This window comes from Triticum aestivum, chromosome 5D, assembly GCF_018294505.1.
Source record: "Triticum aestivum cultivar Chinese Spring chromosome 5D, IWGSC CS RefSeq v2.1, whole genome shotgun sequence".
In the NCBI taxonomy this organism is placed as follows: Eukaryota; Viridiplantae; Streptophyta; class Magnoliopsida; order Poales; family Poaceae; genus Triticum; species Triticum aestivum.
This window is the reverse complement of record NC_057808.1, coordinates 694,124-717,022: the sequence shown is the minus strand read 5'-3', so window position 1 is coordinate 717,022 and position 22,899 is coordinate 694,124. Positions and strand designations below refer to the sequence as shown.

The window sequence follows — 22,899 nt, the reverse complement described above, 5'->3', positions numbered from 1 at the left end:
GTGGTTGGATAAAAATAAGGAGGAATGGCCACCGTGCACCCAGATCGACATGTATGTCACTTACAACGTGGGGTTGTCCATGTATCTCTCACGGCCACACTTTTTTCTCCTAAGCATGCTATTTAACCGGACAATGGCCAGAACTCCATCCAGAAACCATCATCTCCTCATCAACAACCTCCTTCTCAACCCGTCACACGTACCTTGTGGAAGTAGTCTCAAGAAAGAATGGCGCTGAATACTAGGAATGCAATCGTTGCCGTTCTCCTCCTCGTCGTGATGGTCGTGGCGGTCTCAACACCAGCAGTAACTGCCCAAGAGGACTGCTGGGACAAATGTTTCAAGGACTGCAAGGCAAAAATGGCAATGGAAGTGTGCAACCAAAAGTGCATTGACTTTTGCAAGTATCAAGCTGGAGCCGGAGAATATGTTAAGATGGCTGGCGATAAACTCAAGGAGGCCAAAACTGCCTCTCCAGAACAGGCCACTAAACTCAAGAATGAAGCTACCACCTACTTAGAACGTGCCAAAGTCCTCAGCGATAAAGCCGTGACCCCGTGAGTGTGAGTGCGCGCTCTTTTGTCTATCAGTGTCGCTGCTGTTATGGTGTCTATGGATGTTTTATTTATTTACTATTAAATTGTCGCGGTTGCATCCCATATTTTTTGGTTTCTTTCATTTTTGTCTCTTTGTTAACAGACCGTCTTTTGTATTATGACGACATGCTTGTTCCAGTGACTCCCTTTCTCTGTTTTTATTGTCGAGATTACTCATGTATAATGGTTTTCCATTGATGTGGATACATAATAATAAAGATTCTTGCTTCCTTTTTAATGCCATATTCTCCTATTTTATCTGCATGCAACAAGGATTGGAAACTTGAGGATGTGTGAAAACAATCCGTCTACATTCAACAACAATTTAGGCACGCATATTCTAGAAAAGTATCCGTGCAAGTTGTTGCACCTTTTTTCAGAAAATGTTGTTCATATATATCTAAAAAACTATCACCCTGGCATTCACATGTTTTCCTAAAAACATCATGTAAGTTGCCTGTGCGTTGTAAAAGAAGAAATGGAAAACACCAGGAAACCACATAAATTAAACAGTTTTTCCTAGGAAATACTCGCACGCGAAAACATGGTGGCTGAGAAAAAATAGGGCATCTATAATCCCCACAGCCACGGAGGCAATCGCGCTTAGTCTTATTATTATTTTCAAGACCGATGCTTTCGACCGGCTCAAGACCGATGCACCGCGGTTTGGATAAACAGAATATTTCCAGTCCGGTTGGGGAAAAACAACTGTACCGCTAAAATTACACAAGAGGGTTATGCAAAGAAGTGGTAGCCCAGTGCGAAAATTTCTTGTTACATTTTTTTCTCTTTTGAGAACCCGTTACCAAATAGGAAAACTTGGCACCTCACATTCCGTCTTGGAATATTTTCGTTTCTGCTAAAGGAAGAGAGAACCTGGCACCACACATCCTGCCAGGGAATATCTTCACCTTTGCAGTTTCATCAGGGAGTATTTTCAGCTTTGGCATTTGAACCTGAGGTGATTTAGGTGGAACAAATTGCCTCTGCCCACAACATTATTATTTTATAGTTCATTACACATTCAGTTATGCTCTATCTATACCGGCCCATTGTCTTGGATTTTCAGAATGTGTTAATCGGTTGCTCCATTCTGCAATACATCTGAACAAGAGACACATGTTTTTCTTTTCTTTCGAACTGGGGCTCATCCAGCTTCCATTTGATACTGTTAATGGAAACAACACCATACAAGCTTGACAAAGCTCTATATGGACTGAAACAGGCTCCCAGGGCATGGTACTCACGACTAATTAAGTCAGAAACTGCAAACACTTGGTTCGTTCCTTCAAAATCCGACACATCCGTGTTCATTTACAATAAGTCAAATACCACTATATTTGTTCTTATTTACGTTGATGATATCATTGTCACAAGTTCATCTGATGAAGCTGTGACAGGTTTGTTAAAGGATCTGAGTGCTGAGTTTGCCCTTAAGGATCCGGGAGACCTACATTTCTTTCTAGGAATTGAAGTTAAAAAACATGGAGACAGTCTTCATCTCTCTCAGGAAAAGTATGCCACTGATCTGGTAAGGAGAGTTGGGTTGCAAGGATATAAGCATGCACCAACACCACTATCTAGTACAGAAAAACTGTCACTTGGTGAGGGAGAACCCTTGAGTGAGGAAGATATATAGTACCAGATATAGAAGTTTAGTGGGAGCACTTCAGTACATAACTTTAACAAGGCCTGATATTTCTTTTGCTGTCAACAAAGTACGTCCGTTTCTTCATGCTCCCACCAAAACTCATTGGACTGCTGCAAAACGCATAGTGATATATGTGAAAGATACTATGAATCTTTGTCTTACCTTCAACAAGTCCTCTTCCACTCTTGTTAGTGCTTTTTCTGATTCTGACTGGGCAGGATGTCCAGATGACAGACGCTCCACTGGTGGTTTTGCAATATTCTTTGGGCCAAACTTGATATCCTGGTGTGCAAAGAAAGAAGCCATGGTGTCAAGGTCAAGTACAGAAGTTGAGTATATAGCACCAGCTAATGCGACAATAGAGATTATATGGGTTTAGTCCATGTTGAAAGAGCTTGGTGTGAAGCACACTCGAATTCCATGTCTATGGTGTGATAATCTCGGTGCTACTTATCTATTTGCTAATCCAGTCTTTCATGCCAGGACGGAACACATTGAAATAGACTTCCACTTTGTTCGAGAAAGGGTAGCTAATAAGCAATTGGAGATTCGTTTTGTGCATTCACGAGATCAGGTTGCAGATGGATTCACAAAGGCATTACCTACAAGGAGTCTTGAGGAATTCAAGCGTAATCTCAACTTAACCAAGTTGTGATTAAGGGAGGGTGCCAAACGACACATATTGCATCGTGTGATAGCCGGCTCCACTCCTTGTAACCGAAGACTACAGATAGGGATAGAGATATAGGTAGTTTATATTCTCTGTTATCTCTTGTAACTAGATACCTCTTCCTTCCTTCCCAAGTCTGTAACCCCAACAACTTGTATGCTGTCCAAGGAGTGGCGCCCCAGGTTATATAACATGCAAGCGTCGCCCAGAGCTAGGGTACGACGTTTCCCGCAGGGCTCATCCAGGTTCCATTTGATGTTGTTAATGGAAACAACATCATAAACACACAAAATGCAACAAAATGGTAAATCAGAAGCCTCCACACGCGGGCCTACTAAAAGGTGATTTTGACACCTTTCTGGGAGGGCTAGCAAGGTGGGTACAAGCGAGTACGTAGTTAGCATTTTGGGCCGTGTGGATGTGGAGTTCTTGCATGTAACCATCTTGTAAGAATATTGTGGATGGGGTCGTTTCTCTCCTCCTTTAACACATGATACACACATTCATGCGATGTCTAGAAAAAAAGCCTCCACTAATAACAGGAAAAACCCACTGAAACGCACGCTATCGTATCGACAAACATCCTTATGAGGTGAAAAAAACCTGGCGAGACTCTGACGGAGTAGCAAAGGTGCCCAAACATCAACGTCTATACCTGACGCAATAGGCAAACAAATGAATGAAATGATGCAGTCGTTTGAACCTCAAAACACAGTCATTTCAGAATCTCAAGACTGATGCCTTCGACCAACTCAAGACCAGCGGAAGGAGTTGGATCAAGAAAGTGCCCTTTAGTTTGTGGTCGGCCTACACCACCCTGTGCAGGATCACAGAGGAAATCTGTTGGGGCAAAACCTTGCCCTAGCTCTTCCTCGAGTCTACCTCTCCCTCTCTGTCACCTCACTCTAGCATAAACTGATCAGAGGAAGAAGAAAGCGAAGAGTTCTTTTGAGAACTCGTGCGGGGAATATTTTCCTGGCACCTCACTTTCGTCCGGGAATATTTTCGGTTCTGCTAAAGAAAGAGAGAACCTGGCACCACACATCCAGTCGGGGAATATCTTCACCTTTGCAGTTTCATCAGGGAGTATTTTCAGTTTTGACATTTGAACCTCAGGTGATTTAGGGGGAACAAATTGCCTGTGCCCACAACATGATGATTTTCTAGTTCATTACACATTCGGTTATGCACTATCTACATACATTGTCTTGGATTTTCAAAATATGTTAATCCGTTGCTCCATTCTGCAATACATCTGAACAAGAGAAACATGTTTTTCTTTTCTTTCGAACTGGGGCTCGTCCAGCTTCCATTTGACACTGTTAATGGAAACAACACCACACACACACAAAACGCAACAAATGGGAAATCAGAAGCCTCCAATAATGCTAGGAAAAACCCACTAAAACGCGCGTTATCTTGGCGACGAACATCCTTATGAGGCAAAAAAAAACCTGGCGAGACACTGACGGAGTAGAAAAGGTGCCCAGACTTCAACGTCTACACCTGACGCAATAGGCACACAAATGAATGAAACGACGCTGTCGTTTGAACCTCAAAATGCGGTGCAATCGTTTCAGAATCTCAAGACCGATACCCGCAAAAAAAGAATCTCAAGAGCGATGCCTTGGACCAGCTCAAGGCGGCTTCACACGAGCAACCAGGCCTTGTGTAATCGAAAGAGAAGAAACAGAGCTGTTTATTTATTAATTAGCGAAGTTTGTGTCCTGAGACGTAGTTAGTAATCATTAGGACTAGAAGAATACACGCGCCTTGCCGTGCCGTTTTTTATGTTTTTCGTTTTTCTTCTAGTGTGATCAGAGTCCTCGTATTCTTGTGGTGCCCTTGTTAGGGCATCTTTAATGGAGAGGCGCCTATTTAGGCGCTTAGTAATAGGAAAATATAATTACTAAAGTTGAGTTGATGCAGGCGTCTGTTGGGCCAACGCACGAGCGCCTAACTGAGCGCTAATAGAATTTATTTTTCTTGGAAAGAATATCCTTATCGCTGGTTAAAGGGGGTCATACGAACAGAAAGGAAACAAGCGCCCGACGACCGAACTAGCATCGATGCCAGCCCCAATCCCTGGATCGAATAGGATTAGCCCAAAACTGCCCGGAATAGAACCCAGACGCCTAGCCTAAGCGCCCCCGTTGTAGATGCCCTTAGCGGACTAGCCGCAGGAGGTTTCAACTTCTTCGATCCATCTATAATAAGGCCAATGGGAGACTTTGCGGGCACAGGAAACAATAATGTAAGTGTTTTCTTTGTTAGAGTTATATTAAGTGATGTCTTTTGGCCTATTGCATTCTAGTCTCTTGGCATCCTCTTGTAGCCTTTTGGCATCCTCATGTATGTGTATATATGTTGGCTCATTTGTTTTTGGAGGTTTTTCTGTGTGCGTTTAGGGTTTGTGTTTTTCTATAAAGACGAGACGGCGGCGGCTTCCTGAAGTTGGAATAAGATTCTTCCCGCCTAGTCCCCGTTCTGGTGGCGCGTCTAGCATCATCGGAGGGCATGTGGAGATGTGTCTCCGACGGATATCACAGGATTCGGTCGGTGTTTGTCTTCAGTGGATCCACATGGATCTGGCCTTAGTTAGTATGTGTTCTTGTGTCTTTAGATTGGATCCTTCTGTTCTACTCTTCTCTTCATCGGCGGCGATTGTTGTTCTGGTGCGTTGGTCCTCTTGGGCCTTAGTACGACGATTTCCCGACTATCTACCACAACAAGGTTTGCCCGGCTCCAGTGAGGGAGGGGCGATGATGGCGGCGCGCCTTCGGCTCGCTCCAGTGCTTTTAGTCGTTGCTAGGTGGTCTATGGACTTGGATGTAATTCTAGTGTTCTTTGTACTGCTTTGAAGATGATGAATAGATTGGAAGTTTATCCCGCAAAAACAAATAATATAAGTTGCTATTCCCAACATGGTATTAGAGCTCTAAGTATTATTTTTCCGCACACGCAACTCGTGCTGCTCCCGATCCAAACTCCTACACGGCCGCCGTTGTTCTCATTCCTTCCGGTCGTGATTTTGTTTTTGCCTGCGTCCATCTTCAGCTACAGGAACTTCCCATCCAAGTTAGCTTGTTGATCCAGCAGCTGGCTAGTTGTTGCCCTCACGCGGAATCCATTGTTAATCAATTTGGTCCCGATCGATTTGGCCCTGGCAAGTACAATTGACAAGAATGACCACCTCTGAATCAAAATAGCACAAAAGACCAGTTGAGCCGTGGCAGCAGGCCCGACAAGCGACACGTGTCACTTGCCGCCACAGCCAAAAGCGGCAGGGCCTGCCGCTGCAGCGTGTAGCGGCACCACTTATGTCACAGGTTTTGAAGTGATGCGGGAACGGAAAACGGGAATGGGCGTTGTCATTGCACCTGCCGGCTAGGCATGTGGCGGCAGGTTGCTGCATGTTGTACGTCATGAAGCGCATACACGTCCAGTCCTATAGCATGCATGCATGTGCAGTCTGCCTCGTGTATGTCTAGTCCTATCATGCATACTTTCCTCTCTCTCTTGCTACATGCGCATTCCTCTTTCTTTCCTAGCACATACCTTCTCACTCACACACATCGCAGCATGCAGCAACAGGCCTGCTGCCACAGCCTCCGGCGGCAGGTGCCATGTCTATACCCATTTCCCGTTTTCCGTTCCCGCATCATTTCAAATCTTGTGATATATGGGGTGACACGTGTCGCACGTGGGCTTGCCGCCACGACTTAGCTGGTTTTTTGTGCCATTTTGATCCAGTGATGGTCTTTTTTGTCTATTGCAGTCGTCGGGTAGTCTTTTTGAACAAAAATTCTCGCGTGGAATCGGCTGGATAATATTGGATCCGATCGGACTTGGTCTCAATCGATCCAGCCGCTGGCCGCTCGTCCTCCTCCAAGGACGCTGCCGGCCGTGGGCCTCGTCCGCGCCGCCGCTGCTTTCTGTGGCTGCCGGCCACCGGCCTCGTCCGCGCGCCGCCGCTGCCTTCTGTGGCCACCAGTAGTCGACCCCGTCTGCGCCGCTGCTGCCGACCGCCGGCCTCGTCCGTGCCACTGCTGCCTTCTGCAGCGCCACCGGTCGCCGGCCCCCTTTGCGCTGCTGCTACCGGCCGCCGGCCCCGTCCGCGGCGCTGCTGTCTTCCGCGGCTGCCTGCGGGGCGCTCACGTGGTTACGTGAGTGGCTGCTGTCGTTTCTTGTCCGGGTGTCTACTGCTCCAGATCGCGACTCTGTCTAATCGATTTGGTCCTCGTTCGGCTGGCTTTTCGTCTGATTGATCTGCTGCTGGTTCTGGCCGCTCTCATCTTGGCCAGATAAGTCTTGGGTGACCTTTGCTATTCTAAAAAAAGACAAAAAAGGAGCACCATGTCTTTGGCGTCATCGGGCTATGTTGCCATCCCGCGCTGCCCGGTGATATTCGATGGGGCTAACTATGTTGAGTTCGTTGCCTTTATGTGCATTCACATGCATGGCATTCATCTCTCGGGTGTTCTTTCTGGTGAGGTCCCCCGTCCTCCGCGCCCAGTACCTCCTGTGGCTCCTACCCCACCGCCGACGCCACCAGCTCTTGACGCAGACGCTTCTGATGCTGATAGGGCTACAACCAGGGTTGCTGTTGATGATGCGACTGCCGCTTATGACCAGGAGGTCTTGGATTATTCAAATGCTCTTTATGTTTATCGTGACGATCTGGCTTCTTACACTGAATGGCGTGATGATGACGCTCGTGCTGCGACTGTTCTCACTTCCAGTGTTTTGCCTTAGTTTGCTTCTGAGTTTATAGGCCTCGGTACTGTCTTTCAGATGTGGACTCATCTTTGTCAGCGCTATAAGCCCTTTGGTGATGCTCTCTACTTGTGTGTGGTCCTTCAGGAGCATGCTCTTCAGCAGGGAGACTCCACTATTGATGAGGTCTACACTCAGAGTTCTGCTTCTGGCGCCAGCTTGACTCGCTTCGCACTACTATTTGTGGCACTTGCTCGTGTTGCCAGACTATGAGGTCAGACTTGGAGTTTCAGCGCGTCTATGAGTTCTTGTCACGGCTCCGTGGGGAGTTTGAGCCTCGACGTGCTCAGTTGTTTGCTCGTGGCCGTGTTCCTATTTCCGAGGTGTTTTCTCAGCTTCATGTTGAGGAGACTCGCCTCCGTGGTGCTTGTTAGCTTCATATTCCCTTTGTGCTCGCTGCTCGAGCTGCTACTCCACCAGTGTCTTCTCGCTCCAGTGCTCCGCCGTTACTGCCCACTCCTTCGGGTAGTGAGGCCCGCTCTTGTGAAGGCCGCTCTCATACTCGTACTCATAGTGACTACTGCAACAGGGATGGTCACCTCGAGTCTGACTGCTTCAAGAAGAAGCGTGCACTACGGGAATCTGCTTATTTGCCGTCTGCCATGGTAGACGCCAAAGGCCCCAAAAGCGGACGGCAAAGGCCTTTGCCGTCTGTCACCGACGGCAAACCTGCCCGGCAAAGAGAGCGACTGTAACCAGGTTATTTGCCGTCTGCTTCCTTAAAGCAAAAGGCAAAGGCACTTTGCCGTCGGTGGTGGACGGCAAAGAATATGGACGGCAAAAACCGTGCGTTAGCCACGTCAGGTGGCTAACGATAGCCTTTTCCCTTTGCCAGCTGACGACAAAACATGCTCCGACACGTCACCCCACGTGCCTGGCATGACATGTGCCATCCAGCTGCGTCGCTCGGTGAAACAGATGCGCGTTGCCCGGTCAAACTACAGCGTCTGCCACCCCCTTGATGACCTGTCCCGTCGACAGCTGCCTCGCCTTCCACCCTCCCCCCCGCCGCCCCGTCCCGTCGTAAGGCGCCGGCATTAATGAGCAGTAATGCCAGCGCCGGCCCAACCGCCCGACACCCGTCGCCCGGACGGCTATAAGAACCCACCCCGGCCGCCGTCCCCCCACACCCGACCTCACAACCCGACTCCTGCCGCCGACGAGAACCAGCGCCGGTGATGGGCTACCACCATGGCTGCAGCAGTGCTGGTGGCGACGACAACGCCCCGAGCTCCTGGCCGTCGAGCCTCGGCAACCCGGAGACGGCGGAGCTCTGCTGATACTGCCTGCTCGTGCCGCCGGGCTACCGTCTTCCCCGGCAGTGGCACATCTCCACCGACGGGTACCCGAAGCTCGGTCCCGGCGCGACGGTGGAGGAGCTTCGGACCCACATCGGCGTCCGCCACAACATCGTCGGCCGTCACGCCTAATGGAAGGGGAAGGTGTATGACGAGATCATTGCCGCCTTCCGGCTGGCGGCGGCCGGCGTCACCCCCGACCTCACGAGCGCGAGCGGTCGCCTTCGCGCCCCGGCACCGGTGGCCGGCCTGGCCTAGAGCCATCGTGGAGCTGCCGCCGGAGCAGGTTGTCCTCCGCGAGGACGGCGACCCGGACGACATTCCGGGCTGGCACATCGCCCTACGGGCGTGGAAAGCGGCGGCGAGGGAGGCTGCCGAGGTTGGAGCTGCCATCGAAGCCGCCGCGGCCATGGCGGCAGAGGAGGCCGCGATGGCGCCGACGGAGGACGAGGAGGCCGCGATGGAGGGCGATGTCGCCGTCGTGATCGACCTGCAGGCCCCTAGTGATGACGATTAGCATCGTCGCTAACTTTAAGTTTGGACTATGTAAAATATATCTATCTATGTACAATATATCTACCTAAGTTTTAATTTGGACTATGTGGAATGAAAATGCAATCTAAATATATAAATATATATATATCTAAGTTTTAATTTAGACTATGTGTGCGTGGGACACCAGGCGGCGGGGCCTTAGTGGCGGGGCGTCGGTGGCAGCGGGCGGTGGGGCGTCGGTGGCGGCGGGTGGCGGGGCAGGGTGGTGTGGGGTAGGGGCGGAGGCAGGTTCCGGTCGGGGAGAGAGAGAAGGGGGTGGGAAACAGAGAGAGGAGAGAGGTGGTAGACAGAGAGAGATAAGAGAGAGAGGAAAGGGGGTGGGGGCGGCGGGGCAGCGCGTTAGCGACGTTAGGAAGATTTTTCTTTGTTGTCCGCTAGCTGATTGCAATGTATCTTTGTCATTAGCTAGCGGACGGCAAAGAGGTGGGGGGACGGGCCGTCAGAGTGGCCGCTCTCCACTGGGCCCACCGGTATCTTTGCCGTCAGCTAGCGGATGGCAAAGAACTAGCTGACGGCAAGCTGCCTCTTTGCCGTTCGCCAGATCTTTATCGTCCGCTATTTGTGAGCTGACGGCAACGACCTTCTTTGCCGTTAGCAAGCTGACGGCAAAATCTCTGTTTCCAGTAGTGGTGATATGCGTAATAGGGAGCACAATTCTTCTTCTGGGACTCGTGCTTCTTCCTCGACGTTGTCTACTCTCTCCTTGATTGAGCAAGATGTTGTGAAGCTCAAGCGTCTACTTGCTGCTTCAGGTTCTTCGACAGGTACTGCAGGCTCTGTGACTGGTGCTTCTTGTGCTGAGCGACCACTGTTTACACAGTCAGGTACATCCCCATGGGTTTTGGATTCTGGAGCTTCATTTCATATGTCCTTTGATTCTTCTATCTTGTCCTCTCATAGATCTCTCTATTTTCCTATTAATGTTCTTACTGCCGATGGTACTCCTCTTCCTGTTGCTAGTCGAGTCATTCTTGCCACTTCTTCTTTTTATGTTCCAGATGTTTCTGATGTGCCTCGCCTCACCATGAACCTATTTTCTGCGGTTCAGCTTACTGATTCTGGTTGTCGTGTCATTCTTGATGTTGATTCTTGCACTATCCAGGATCGCCACATGAAGGCTCTGGTTGGGGCTGGCCCGCGCCGCCATGATTCTCACGGGCTTTGGGAGTTGGACTGTCTTAATGTTCCTTCCGCTACCACCACACTCGCCAGTTCATCTACCTTCGTCGCTTGAGCTACCAGCTCCTTCCAGCAGTGGCATCATCGACTTGGTCACCTTTGTGGTTCTCGACTATCGTCTTTAGTTCGTCGTGGTCTTCTGGGGCCTGTCTCAGGAGATGTCTCCTTACAGTGTCAGGGTTGTAGGCTTGGTAAACAAGTTCAGTTACCTTATCCTGCTAGCGAGTCAGTGTCTCAGCGCCCTTTTGATTTAGCACATTCAGATGTGTGGGGTCCAGCTCCCTTCTCTTCCAAAGGGGGCCAGTACATGTTTCACTTGAAAAAGCTAGATTTTACGTTTGTCTGCCTTTTTTCCTTGTACATGAAGTACATCATCAGGATTGAGCAGATACCTTATATCTGTGTTGCTGACCCATACTTCATGCACGAGGGCTTCTTGGCAGTCTGCCCAGAGCACCGTGAATACCCGAGTAAGTACATCACCGATTTCATGGTCGGCAATAAGGACAAGGAGACGATTCTCATGCCTTATCATTCCTTCAATTTCAATCATTCATTTGCATGCGTGGAGGATAATTTGAGGTGCAATTATTTTGCACAGCGACGGGCGTGCCGTCCTCATCATCCTTTACCCTCGATTCTCCCATGCTCTTTACTTGGAATCGTCAAAGAACATGAAGAAAAAGGATTACACCCACATCAAGTGTGTTCTCGACAGTGCTATCTTAAGCTACGACCTACGGGGTGGAGAGTTCACGGTCAAGAAGACAAGGAACCGCGCGCCCGCGTTCGGCCATAAGACCGACTTCTGCTACATCCAGCAACCGAGTGGTACTCTCAGTGATGGATTATAGGTCTTCCACCACATGCTGGAGTACCGACAGGATCACCAGCACCTTCGCATGTCACCTAGATCTGGCGATGCCAATATTCTACAATGGGCCAAGAAACTAGGAGATGTCCCGGATCATCGACTCCGAGCTGATTTCTTTCACATACAGCGTGAACTTGCCCAAATCATCATGAAGGAGGTCCTCGAACAAACAGGGTTGTTCTATGAAGAAGGGAAAATGTCGCGGGAAGACGTCCAAACACGCGTAGCCGCTCAACGTCTCGACCTAAAGCCTTTCACTGCGCTTGGGGACTATCTCCCTTATTTGGATGGATGGCACGACATGTTGGAGTGATTGACGATATATGACAATGTGTCCGTTTAGTCCATACTTTCTCTATGACGAAACTTTGAGTTATGCACGACGAAACTTTGTGATGTAATTAAACCTTCCTCCTCAACTAGCGAAGATCACTCTATTTAGGGCATTTTGGGTATGATGAACTTTGTTATTTATACTTATGATATGTTACTTCTATTTTTGCCAACTCTGTCTCTTTCTGTTGCTCAACTATATATGTTGCATATTATCGACTAATGTGACGATGTAGGTACATAGATCATCGATGGCGAAGAAGTGCTACGCCAGGAATATACGATGAGTGGCCTGAGTGTCAGGCCCAAGTGTACCAGTTTTCGAGCGACAGCTAGAGAGGGTTCGACAGAAGAGTCGAAGCGGTAAATAGTTAGTTTAGGTTCACGCTAGTGTGTGAGAGGGATCCGAACCTGCGCCTCAAGAAGTACTACATTATGTATGATGAGAAATGTGAGTTAACTTGTATCGCTATATCGTGGTTATGCTGTGATGACATGATTTGTGTTCAATGATATGATGAGACAATTATGTGTATGATATGATGAGCATATTGCATGTTTATGATATGATTAGAATACTGTATAAAACCTGTACAAAAACATCACAAATACGTACCAAAAAAAGATAAGTGAAAATATAGTAGTATCACTCTTTAGCGCTGGATAGGAAAACGCTACTGCTAAGCCACTTAGCAGTAGCGTTGGAATGGACAGCGCTACTGCTAAGTAGATATAGCAGTATCGCGAATCAAAACATGCTACCGCTAAACGTTAGTTGTAGCGCCTTATCAGTAGCATGGTGCCCCGCGCTAATTGATGACCCACAAGTATAGGGGACCAATTGTAGTCCTTTCGATAAGTAAGAGTGTCAAACCCAACAAGGAGCAGAAGGAAATGACAAGTGGTTTTCAGCAAGGTAATGTGTGCAAGCGCTGAAATTGTAAGTAGCTAGTAGTTTGATAGCAAGGTAATTTGTAACGAGCGAGTAACGGTAACGATAACAAAAGTGCATCAAGGTAGACCAATCCTTTTGAGGCAAAGGACAGGCCAAAACGGTCTCTGATGATAAGCAAAGCATTCTTGAGGGTACACGGGAATTTCATCTAGTTACTTTCATCATGTTGATTCGATTTGTGTTCGCTAGGTGCTTAGGTGCTTCTCTTACTTGAACAAGCCTTCTACTTATGATTAACCCCGTCGCATGCATCCGCAACTACGAGAAAAGTATTAAGAATAAATTCTAACCATAGCATTAAACTTTTTGGATCCAATCGGTCCCTTGCGGAATAGCGAATAAACTAGGGTTTAAGCTTCTATCACTCTCGCAACCCATCATCTAATAACTACTCCACAATGCATTCCCTTAGGACCAAATATGGTGAAGTGTCATGTAGTCGACGTTCACATGACACCACTAAGGGAACCACAACATACATACTATCAAAATATCGAACACATATCAAGTCACATGATTACTTGCAACAAGATTTCTCCCATGACCTCAAGAACAAAACTAACTACTCACAAGTGATAAACATGCTCAAGATCAGAGGGGTATTGAATAGCATATTGGATCTAAACATATAATCTTCCACCAAATAAACCATATAGTAATCAACTACAAGATGTAATCAACACTACTAGTCACCCACAAGTACCAATCTATAGTTCCGGTATATAGATTGAACACAAGAGATGAACTAGGGTTTGAGAGGAGTTGGTTCTGTTGAAGATGTTGATGGAGATTTCCCTCCCCAAGATGGGAGAGTTGTTGGTGATGATGATGACGATGATTTCCCCCTCCGGGAGGGAAGTTCCTCCGGCGAAATCGCTCCACCGAAGGGCAAAAGTGCTCCTGCCCAAGTTCCGCCTCGAGACGGTGGTGCTTCATCCCAAAAGTCCTCCTCTAGTTTTTTCTAGGTCAAAATGACTTATATACCAGAAGATGGGCACCGGAGGTGGGCCGGGCTGAGCACAACCCACCAGGGCGCGCCTGGGGGCCCTGGCGCGCCCTGGTGTCTTGTGCTCACCAGGTGGCCCTCCTTCGGTGGTTATTTGCTCCAGTATTTCTTATTTATTCCATAAAAATCCTCATGAAGTTTTAGCTCATTTGGAGTTGTGTAGAATAGGTGGCCTGTCATAGCTTTTTCTGGTCCAGATTTCCAGCTACCGGAATTCTCCCTCCTTGTGTAAACCTTGCATATTATGATAGAAAAGGCATTAGAATTACTCAAAAAAGCATTATTATGCATAAAGACACTATAAATAACAGTAGGTAAACATGATGCAAAATGGACGTATCAACTCCCCCAAGCTTAGACCTCGCTTGTCCTCAAGCGAAAACCAAAATCGAAAAACATGTCCACATGCGAGAGAGAGGTGTCGATAAAAAAAATACGGACATAGAAGCATCATGTGAATTATTAGAACAGCAACAAACTTTAACATAAAATCTTATCATAGAACTTTTATCATAGATTTCTCATGAATAAGTAGCAATTCATCACACTATCAAAGTATACAGGCAAAACTCTATTGGGAACCAACAAACTATGTTATCAGTCAACTTTGCAACTACAATTCATCATCTTTTCAGGAAGGGTCACGTAACTGAGCCTTTAGGCAAGTCCACATCCTCAACCTTCATATAGTCTTCTATGATTGCTAACACTCATCGCATACACATGAGCAAAACATTTCAACCGGACGCATAGAAATATAGGGGCTTATAGTTTCACTTCCCAACGTATTCACCTCAAGGGTGATGTCAACAATAATAAATCATGCCACCCATATTCAATTGGACATATGTGCCTAGATCTTTCCTCACCACACCATGCTTGCCAAAGGAGAAAAGTAAAAAGCAATAGAGAGAGAAACTTTGACTCTTGCATAAAAGTAAATACATAGAAGTAAAAGATAGGCCCTTCACAGAGGGAAACCGAGGTTTTCATGCGCTTATTTGTTTGTATGCTCAACCCCTTAATGCAAAATAATGTCACGTTATATTGCCCCTTGTGATGGCAACCTTTATTATGCAGTCTGTCGCTTTTATTCTTTGCTATCACACGTTCGTACAACGCTCAATTTTCTCTTACACTAAATGATCTCACACTTTTAGAAGCAATTTTTATTGCCTTATTGCACCGATGAAAACTTACTTGAAGGATCTTACTCAATCCTTAGGTTGGTATGGTGGACTCTCGAAAATAAGATTTGGGTTTAAGGGTTTTTGGATGCACAAGTAGTATCTCTACTTAGTGCGGAATTTTTGGCTAGTAAAGATGGGGTCAAGCACCACATGTTGAAGGATCTATGACAATATAACTTCTATGTGAATATGAACAAACATAAATCATTTCATTGTCTTCCTTGTCCAGCGTCAACAATTTTGGCATATAATATTTTAATGGGCGCTCACAATCACAAAAGATTTCCAAGATAGTGTATTTGTATGTGAATCTTCTTTTCCCTTATTAATTCTTTCATGAGTTGCATCATTGACCAATGCTATGTTTGTCAATCTCTAATAAAATTTTCTACTTATACTTTTCATTATGTGATGTCATTACTTACCATAAGATTAGCATATGATCTTTTTCATTTATTTCCTTTCTTTTTATTGGAACATGAAAGTAAAGAAAGCAAAAGCTCAAACTAAACTTTATTATATAATTCACACACGATTACAAGGATAGATCACTAGGCAAACTCTCGAAAAGAAAGGATAAAACTAAACTTTTATTCATCTAAAGCAAAATATAACTAAGGATCGAACTAAAATAAGTAAAGGTAAAAGATAGTGGAGGTGATACGATACCGGGGCAGCTCCCCCAAGCTTGGCGGAGGGGAGTTCCCATACCCGATACTCAAATTTCTTTTGGTGATGAAGAAGATGGTGGTGGTGAAGTAGAGGCAACGATCCTGTCCTGCATGATCAAGAGATTCTCCTATCTACGGATGACACTCCGGAGGAAGATGATGTGCTCTTGATGCAGAATATTTTCAGGACTGAGATATTTATTTTGCACACGAACCATTTCAATGATCTGAAAGGCTTCAATCTTAGTAGGGGTAAGATGAGCATAGTAAGGTTTAAGTATATCTTCTTCTTCCTCCTCGGCAGGCCAGGCCGTCTCAACCACCGGTGTTTGATCTCCGATGGCCTCCTTCATCTTGTCCCCTTTGATGGCTTCTACGGGCTCTTCTTTCTTCAGCTCGATCTTCATCAACCAGACATCCTCTTCCACGTTGTTGGAGGAAGAAGAAGACATGATGTCTGGCTCAACAGATCTGACCGAAAAGAGCAAGAAAAGAAAACAAAAGATTTCTCCGCGATATGGTGGTCAATAGGTTCGGGGGGTATGTAAAGATCTTTTATCTTGGGAAACAAGCAAACGGAAGAAAAACAGATTCCAGAAGGTAGTCTTGGGCGCACCTGTCTTGGGCCCACCTGGGTCACCTTACTGGTAGTTTCTTATTTTCCTAATTTTTAAATATTCCAAAACTGACAAAATATATTTTTGCGGATTTTTGGAGTCCGTTTACTTACCGTATCACGTACCTCCTCTTTTTGACGATTCTGGAGTGTTCTGGAAGGTCTCTTTGATGTGTTCTTCCGGTGTCATAGTTTGGATAATATTGCTTTCAACATTAATGGGCGTACCTGAGATATAATGTTTTATTCGTTGCCCATGAACAACCCTCGGGTTAGTACCTTTGGTATTATTTATTTTGATAGCTCTAGACTGATAAACCTCCTCGATAACATAGGGTCCTTCCCATTTGGAGAGGAGTTTTCATGTAAAGAATCTGAAAGGAGATTTGTACAAAAGAACATATTCTCCAACTTTGAACTCAAACTTTTGGATTCTTTTATCATGCCATCTTTTTACTTTTTCTTCAAATAACTTGGCATTTTCGTAAGCTTGGGTTCTCCATTCATCTAATGAGCTAATATCAAATAACCTCTTTTCACCAGCAAGTTTAAAATCATAGTTCAGTTCTTTGATTGCCCAGTAAGCTTTATGTTCTAACTCAAGAGGCAAATGACAAGATTTTCCATAAACCATTTTGTAAGGAGACATACCCATAGGATTTTTATATGCTGTTCTATACGCCCAAAGTGCATCATCAAATTTCTTAGACCAATTCTTCCGGGACCTATTGCTAAGTTCAACTTGACCACTAGACTGAGGATGATAGGGTGATGCAATTCTATGGTCAACATCATACTTAGCAAGCATTTTACAGAAAGCACCATGAATAAAGTGTGAACCACCATCAGTCATTAAATGTCTAGGGACTTCAAACCTTGGGAAAATAACTTCCTTAAGCATTTTAATAGAGGTGTTGTGATCAGCAGTACCAGTTGGAATAGCTTCTACCCACTTAGTAACGTAATCAACATCAACCAAAATACGTGTATACCCATTAGAGGAAGGAAAAGGTCCCATGTAATCAAAACTCCAAACATCAAATGGTTCAACAGCAAGTGAATAATTCATAGGAATTTCTTGATGCTTACCGATATTACCTATTCTTTGACATTTATCACAAGATAAGATGAACTTATGAGCATCCTTGAAAAGATTAGGCCAATAAAACCCAGACTGCAATACCTTGTGAGCAGTTCTGTCTCCCGCATGATGCCCTCCATAAGCTTCGGAGTGACATTTCCGTAGGATTTGTCCCTATTCATGCTCAGGTACACAACGTCTAATAATACCATCTACTCCTTCTTTATAAAGATGTGGGTCATCCCAAAAGTAGTGTCTTAAATCATAGAAGAATTATTTCTTTTGTTGGTATGTAAAGCTAGGTGGTAAATATTTAGCAACAATGTAATTAGCATAGTCAGCATACCACGGAGTATTATGAGAAACATTTATTGCAGCTAACTGCTCATCCGGAAAACTATCATCAATAGGTAGTGGGTCATCAAGAACATTCTCCAACCTATACAAGTTATCAGCTACGGGGTTCTCTGCTCCTTTTCTATCAGTGATATGGAAATAAAATTCTTGAAGTGATACGTCCATTTTGCATCATGTTTACCTACTGTTATTTATAATGTGTTATGCATAACACTGCTTTTTGGAGTAATTCTAATGCCTTGCGAGGGAGAATTCCGCCAGCTGGAAATCTGGACCTGAAAAAGCTACGTCAGGCCATCTATTCTGCACAACTCCAAATGAGCTGGAACTTCACGAGGATTTTTTATGGAATATTTATGAAATACTGGAGCAAATAACCACCGGATGGAGGCCACCTGGTGAGCACAAGACACCACCCCCAGGTGCGCCCTGGTGGGTTGTGCTTAGCCCAGCCCACCTCAGGTGCCCATCTTCTGGTATATAAGTCAGTTTGACCTAGGAAAAATTAGAGGAGGACATTCGGGACGAAGCGCCGCCGTCTCGAGATGGAACTTGGGCAGGAGCACATTTGCCCTCCGGCGGAGCGATTCCGCTGGGGGAACTTCTCACCCGGAGGGGGAAATCATCATCATCATCATCACCAACAACTCTCCCATCTTGGGCAGGGCAATGTCCATCAACATCACCATCTCCTCTCAAACCCTAGTTCATCTCTTGTGTTCAATTTGTGTACCGGAACTATAGATTGGTATGGGTGACTAGTAGTGTTGATTACATCTTGTAGTTGATTACTATATGGTTTATTTGGTGGAAGATTATATGTTCAGATCCAATATGCTATTTAATACCCCTCTGATCTTGAGCATGTTTATCACTTGTGAGTAGTTACTTTTGTTCTTGAGGTCACGGGAGAAATCATGTTGCAAGTAATCATGTGAACTTGATATGTGTTCGATATTTTGATAGTATGTATGTTGTGATTCCCTTAGTGGTGTCATGTGAACGTCGATTACATGAAACTTCACCATATTCGGGACTAAGGGAATGAATTGTGGAGTAGTTATTAGGTGATGGGTTGCGACAGTGACAGAAGCTTAAACCCTAGTTTATGCGCTATTTCGTAAGTGACTGATTGGATCCAAAAGTTTAATGCTATGGTTAGAACTTATTCTCAATATTTTTTCTCCTAGATGCGGATGCTTGCGAGGGGGTTAATCATAAGTTGGAGGCTTTTTCAAGTAAGAGGAGCACCTAAGCACCGCTCCACCCACATATAAAATTATAAAAGTAGTGAACAGGAATCGAATCAACATGATGAAAGTGACAAGATGAAATTCCCGTGTACCCTGAAGAACGCTTTGCTTATCATAAGAGACCTTTTTGGCCTATCCTTTGCCTCAAAGGATTGGTATACCTTGTTGCACTTTTGTTGTCGTTACCGTTACTTGCTCGTTACAAATTATCTTGCTATCAAACTACTCGCTACTTACAATTTCAGCCCTTGCAGACATTACCTTGCTGAAAACCACTTGTCATTTCCTTCAGCTCCTCATTGGGTTTGACACTCTTACTTATCGAAAGGACTACGATTGATCCCCTATACTTGTGGGTCATCAAGGCTCTTTTCTGGCACCGTTGTCAGAGAGTGAAGTGCTCTTGGTAAGTGGAAATTTGTAAGGAAAAATTATTACTACTTGCTGAAATCTATTGTCACTTGTTACTATGGAAAACAATCCTTTGAGGGGTTTGTTCGGGGTATCTTCACCTTGACCGGAACTACAATTAGTTACTCCTCAACCTACCGCACCTACTGAAAATATTGAATATGAAATTCCTTCGGGTATGATAGAACAACTCCTAGCTAATCCTTATGCAGGAGATGGAACCGAACATCCTGAAATATGCACTTGATATATGTGGAAGAAACTTGTGGATTGTTTAAGATTGCAGGTTTACCCAGAGATGAATTTAAGAAGAAGGTTTTCCCTTTATCTTTGAAGGTAAAACCATTGGCATGGTATAGGCTATGCGATGATATTGGATCTTGGAATTGAAATCGATTGAAATTGGAGTTTCACCAAAACAATTATCCTATGCATCTAGTTCATCATGATCGGAATTACATATATAATTTTTGGCCTCGTGAAGGAAAAAGTATTGCTCTAGCTTGGGGAGGCTTAAGTCAATGTTATATTCATGCCTCAATCATGAGCTGTCAGGAGAAATAATTATGCAGAATTTGTATGCTTGGCTTTCTCGTAATGATCGATCCATGTTTAATAGTTCTTGTGCTGGTTCTTTTATGAAGAAGACTATTGAATTCTGGTGGGATCTTTTGGAAAGAATTAAACGCAACTCTGAAGATTGGGAACTCGATGAAGGTAAAGAGTCAGGTATTAAGCTCAAGTTTTATTGTGTTAAATCTTTTATGAATACCGATGCTTTTCAAAAGTGTAGCACTAAATATGGACTTGACTCTGAGATAGTAGCCTCCTTTTGTGAATCTTTTGCTACTCATGTTGATCTCCCTAAGGAGAAGTGGTTTAAATATCACCCACCTATTAAAGAAGAAATTGAAGAACCGATACTAGCTAAAGAGGAAACTATCATTTATAATGTTGATCCAGTTGTTCCTACTGCTTATATTGAGAAACCACCTTTCCCTGTTACGATGAAGGAACATGTTAAAGTTTCAACTATGGTCAACAAAAGTTATATTACAACACGGATTTCTATAGGAGATTTATATAGGATATTTATCAAAGAGTTCTCTAAAATTTCTAGGCCTCTTACAAATCTTTTGCAAAAGGATGTTCCTTTCGTCTTTGATGATGATTGTTCAAGAAAGCCATAATTACTGCATCTATTGTTCAACCACCTGACTTGAACTCGCCTTTTGAAATTATGTGTGATGCTAGTGATTATGCTGTTGGTGCTGTTCTAGGACATAGAGTTGATAAGAAACTAAATGTTATTCATTATGCTAGTAAAACTCAAGACAATGCTCAAAGAAATTATGCTACAATTGAAAAAGAATTCTTAGCAGTGGTGTTTGCTTGTGATAAATTTAGATCCTACATTGTTGACTCTAAAGTTACTGTTCACACCGATCATGCTGCTATTAAATATCTTATGGAAAAGAAAGATGCTAAACCTAGGCTTATTCGATGGGTTCTCTTGCTACAAGAATTTGATTTACATATCACTGAGAGGAAAGGAGCAGAGAACCCCGTAGCCGATAACTTGTCTAGGTTAGAGAATGTCCTTGATGACCCACTACCTATTGATGATAGTTTTCCTAATGAGCAGTTAGCTGCAATAAATGTTTCTCATAATACTCCTTGGTATGCTGACTATGCTAATTACATTGTTGCTAAATATTTACCACCTAGCTTTACATACCAACAAAAGAAATAATTCTTCTATGATTTAAGACACTACTTTTGGGATGACCCACATCTTTTTAAAGGAGTAGATGGTATTATTAGACGTTGTGTACCTGAGCATGAACAGGGACAAATCCTACGGAAATGTCACTCGGAAGCTTATGGAGGGCATCATGCGGGAGACAGAACTGCTCACAAGATATTGCAATCTGGGTTTTATTGGCCTACTCTTTTCAAGGATGCACGTAAGTTCGTCTTATATTGTGATGAATGTCAAAGAATAGGTAATATCGGTAAGCGTCAAGAAATGCCTATGAATTATTCACTTGCTGTTGAACCATTTGATGTTTGGAGTTTTGATTACATGGGACCTTTTCCTTCCTCTAATGGGTATACACATATTTTGGTTGCTGTTGATTATTTTACTAAGTGGCTAGAAGCTATTCCAACTAGTAGTGATGATTACAACACCTCTATTAAAATGCTTAAGGAAGTTATTTTCCCATGGTTTGGAGTCCCTAGATATTTAATGATTGATGGTGGTTCACACTTTATTCATGGTGCTTTCCGGTAAATGCTTGCTAAGTATGATGTTAACCATAGAATTCCATCACCCTATCATCCTCAGTCTAGTGGTCAAGTTGAACTTAGCGATAGAGAAATAAAATTAATCTTGCAAAAGACTGTCAATAGGTCCCGAAAGAATTGGTCTACGAAATTAGATGATGCACTTTGGGATTGTAGAGCAGCATATAAAAATCACATGGTTATGTCTCCTTATAAAATGGTTTATGGAAAATCTTGTCATTTGCCTCTTGAGTTAGATCATAAAGCTTACTGAGCAATCAAAGAACTGAACTATGATTTTAAACTTGCTGGTGAGAACAGGTTATTCGATATTAGCTCATTAAAAGAACGGAGAACCCAAGCTTATGAAAATACCAAGTTATTTAAAGAAAAAGTTAAAAGATGGCATGATAAAACAATTCAAAAGCGTGAGTTCAAAGTTGGAGAATATGTTCTTTTGTACAACTCTCGTTTCAAATTCTTTGCATGCAAACTCCTCTCCAAATGGGAAGGACCCTATGTTATCGAGGAGGTTTATCGGTCTAGATCTATCAAAATAAATAATGCCGAATGTACTAACCCTACGGTTGTTACTGGGCAACGAATAAAACATTATATCTCAAGTATGCCCATTAATGTTGAAAGAAATATTATCCAAACTATGACAGCGGAAGAACACATAAAAGAGACCTTCCAGAACACTCCAGATTTGTGAAAAAGAGGGGGTACGTGATACGGTAAGTAAACGAACTATGAAAAATCCGCAAAAATATTTGTTGTCAGTCTTAGAATATTTAAAAATTAGGAAAATAAGAAACTACCGGGAAGGTGAACCTGGTGGGCACAAGACACCAGGGCGCGCCTGGCGCCTGGCTTGCCAGGCGCGCCCATGTCGGTTGTGCCCACCTCGGGTACCTTCCGGACTCCGTTTTTCTTCCGTTTGCTTGTTTCCCAAGATAAAATATCTTTATATACCCCCCGAACCTATTGACCACCGTATCACGGAGAAATCTTCGGTTTCTTCTCTTGTTTTTTTTGGTAAGATCTGCTGAGCGAGACATCATGTCTTGTTCTTCCTCCAATAACGTGGAAGAGGATGCCTGGTTGATGAAGATTGAGCTGAAGAAAGAAGAGCCTG

General features: G+C 44.4%; 1 protein-coding gene across 1 annotated transcript; it reads left to right on the top strand.

Annotated features, from left to right (window-relative positions):
- Positions 1 to 163: 163 nt before the first annotated feature.
- On the top strand, positions 164 to 834 carry LOC123124027 (uncharacterized). The gene has a single exon (XM_044544730.1). The coding sequence runs from the start codon at positions 229 to 231 to the stop codon at positions 559 to 561; it is 333 nt and encodes a 110-aa protein (XP_044400665.1). The 5' UTR covers positions 164 to 228; the 3' UTR covers positions 562 to 834.
- Positions 835 to 22,899: the final 22,065 nt, after the last annotated feature.

Excerpts from the sequence above, each read along its gene's own strand:
- LOC123124027 (XM_044544730.1), top strand. The coding sequence starts at position 229 with ATGGCGCTGAATACTAGGAATGCAATCGTTGCCGTTCTCCTCCTCGTC.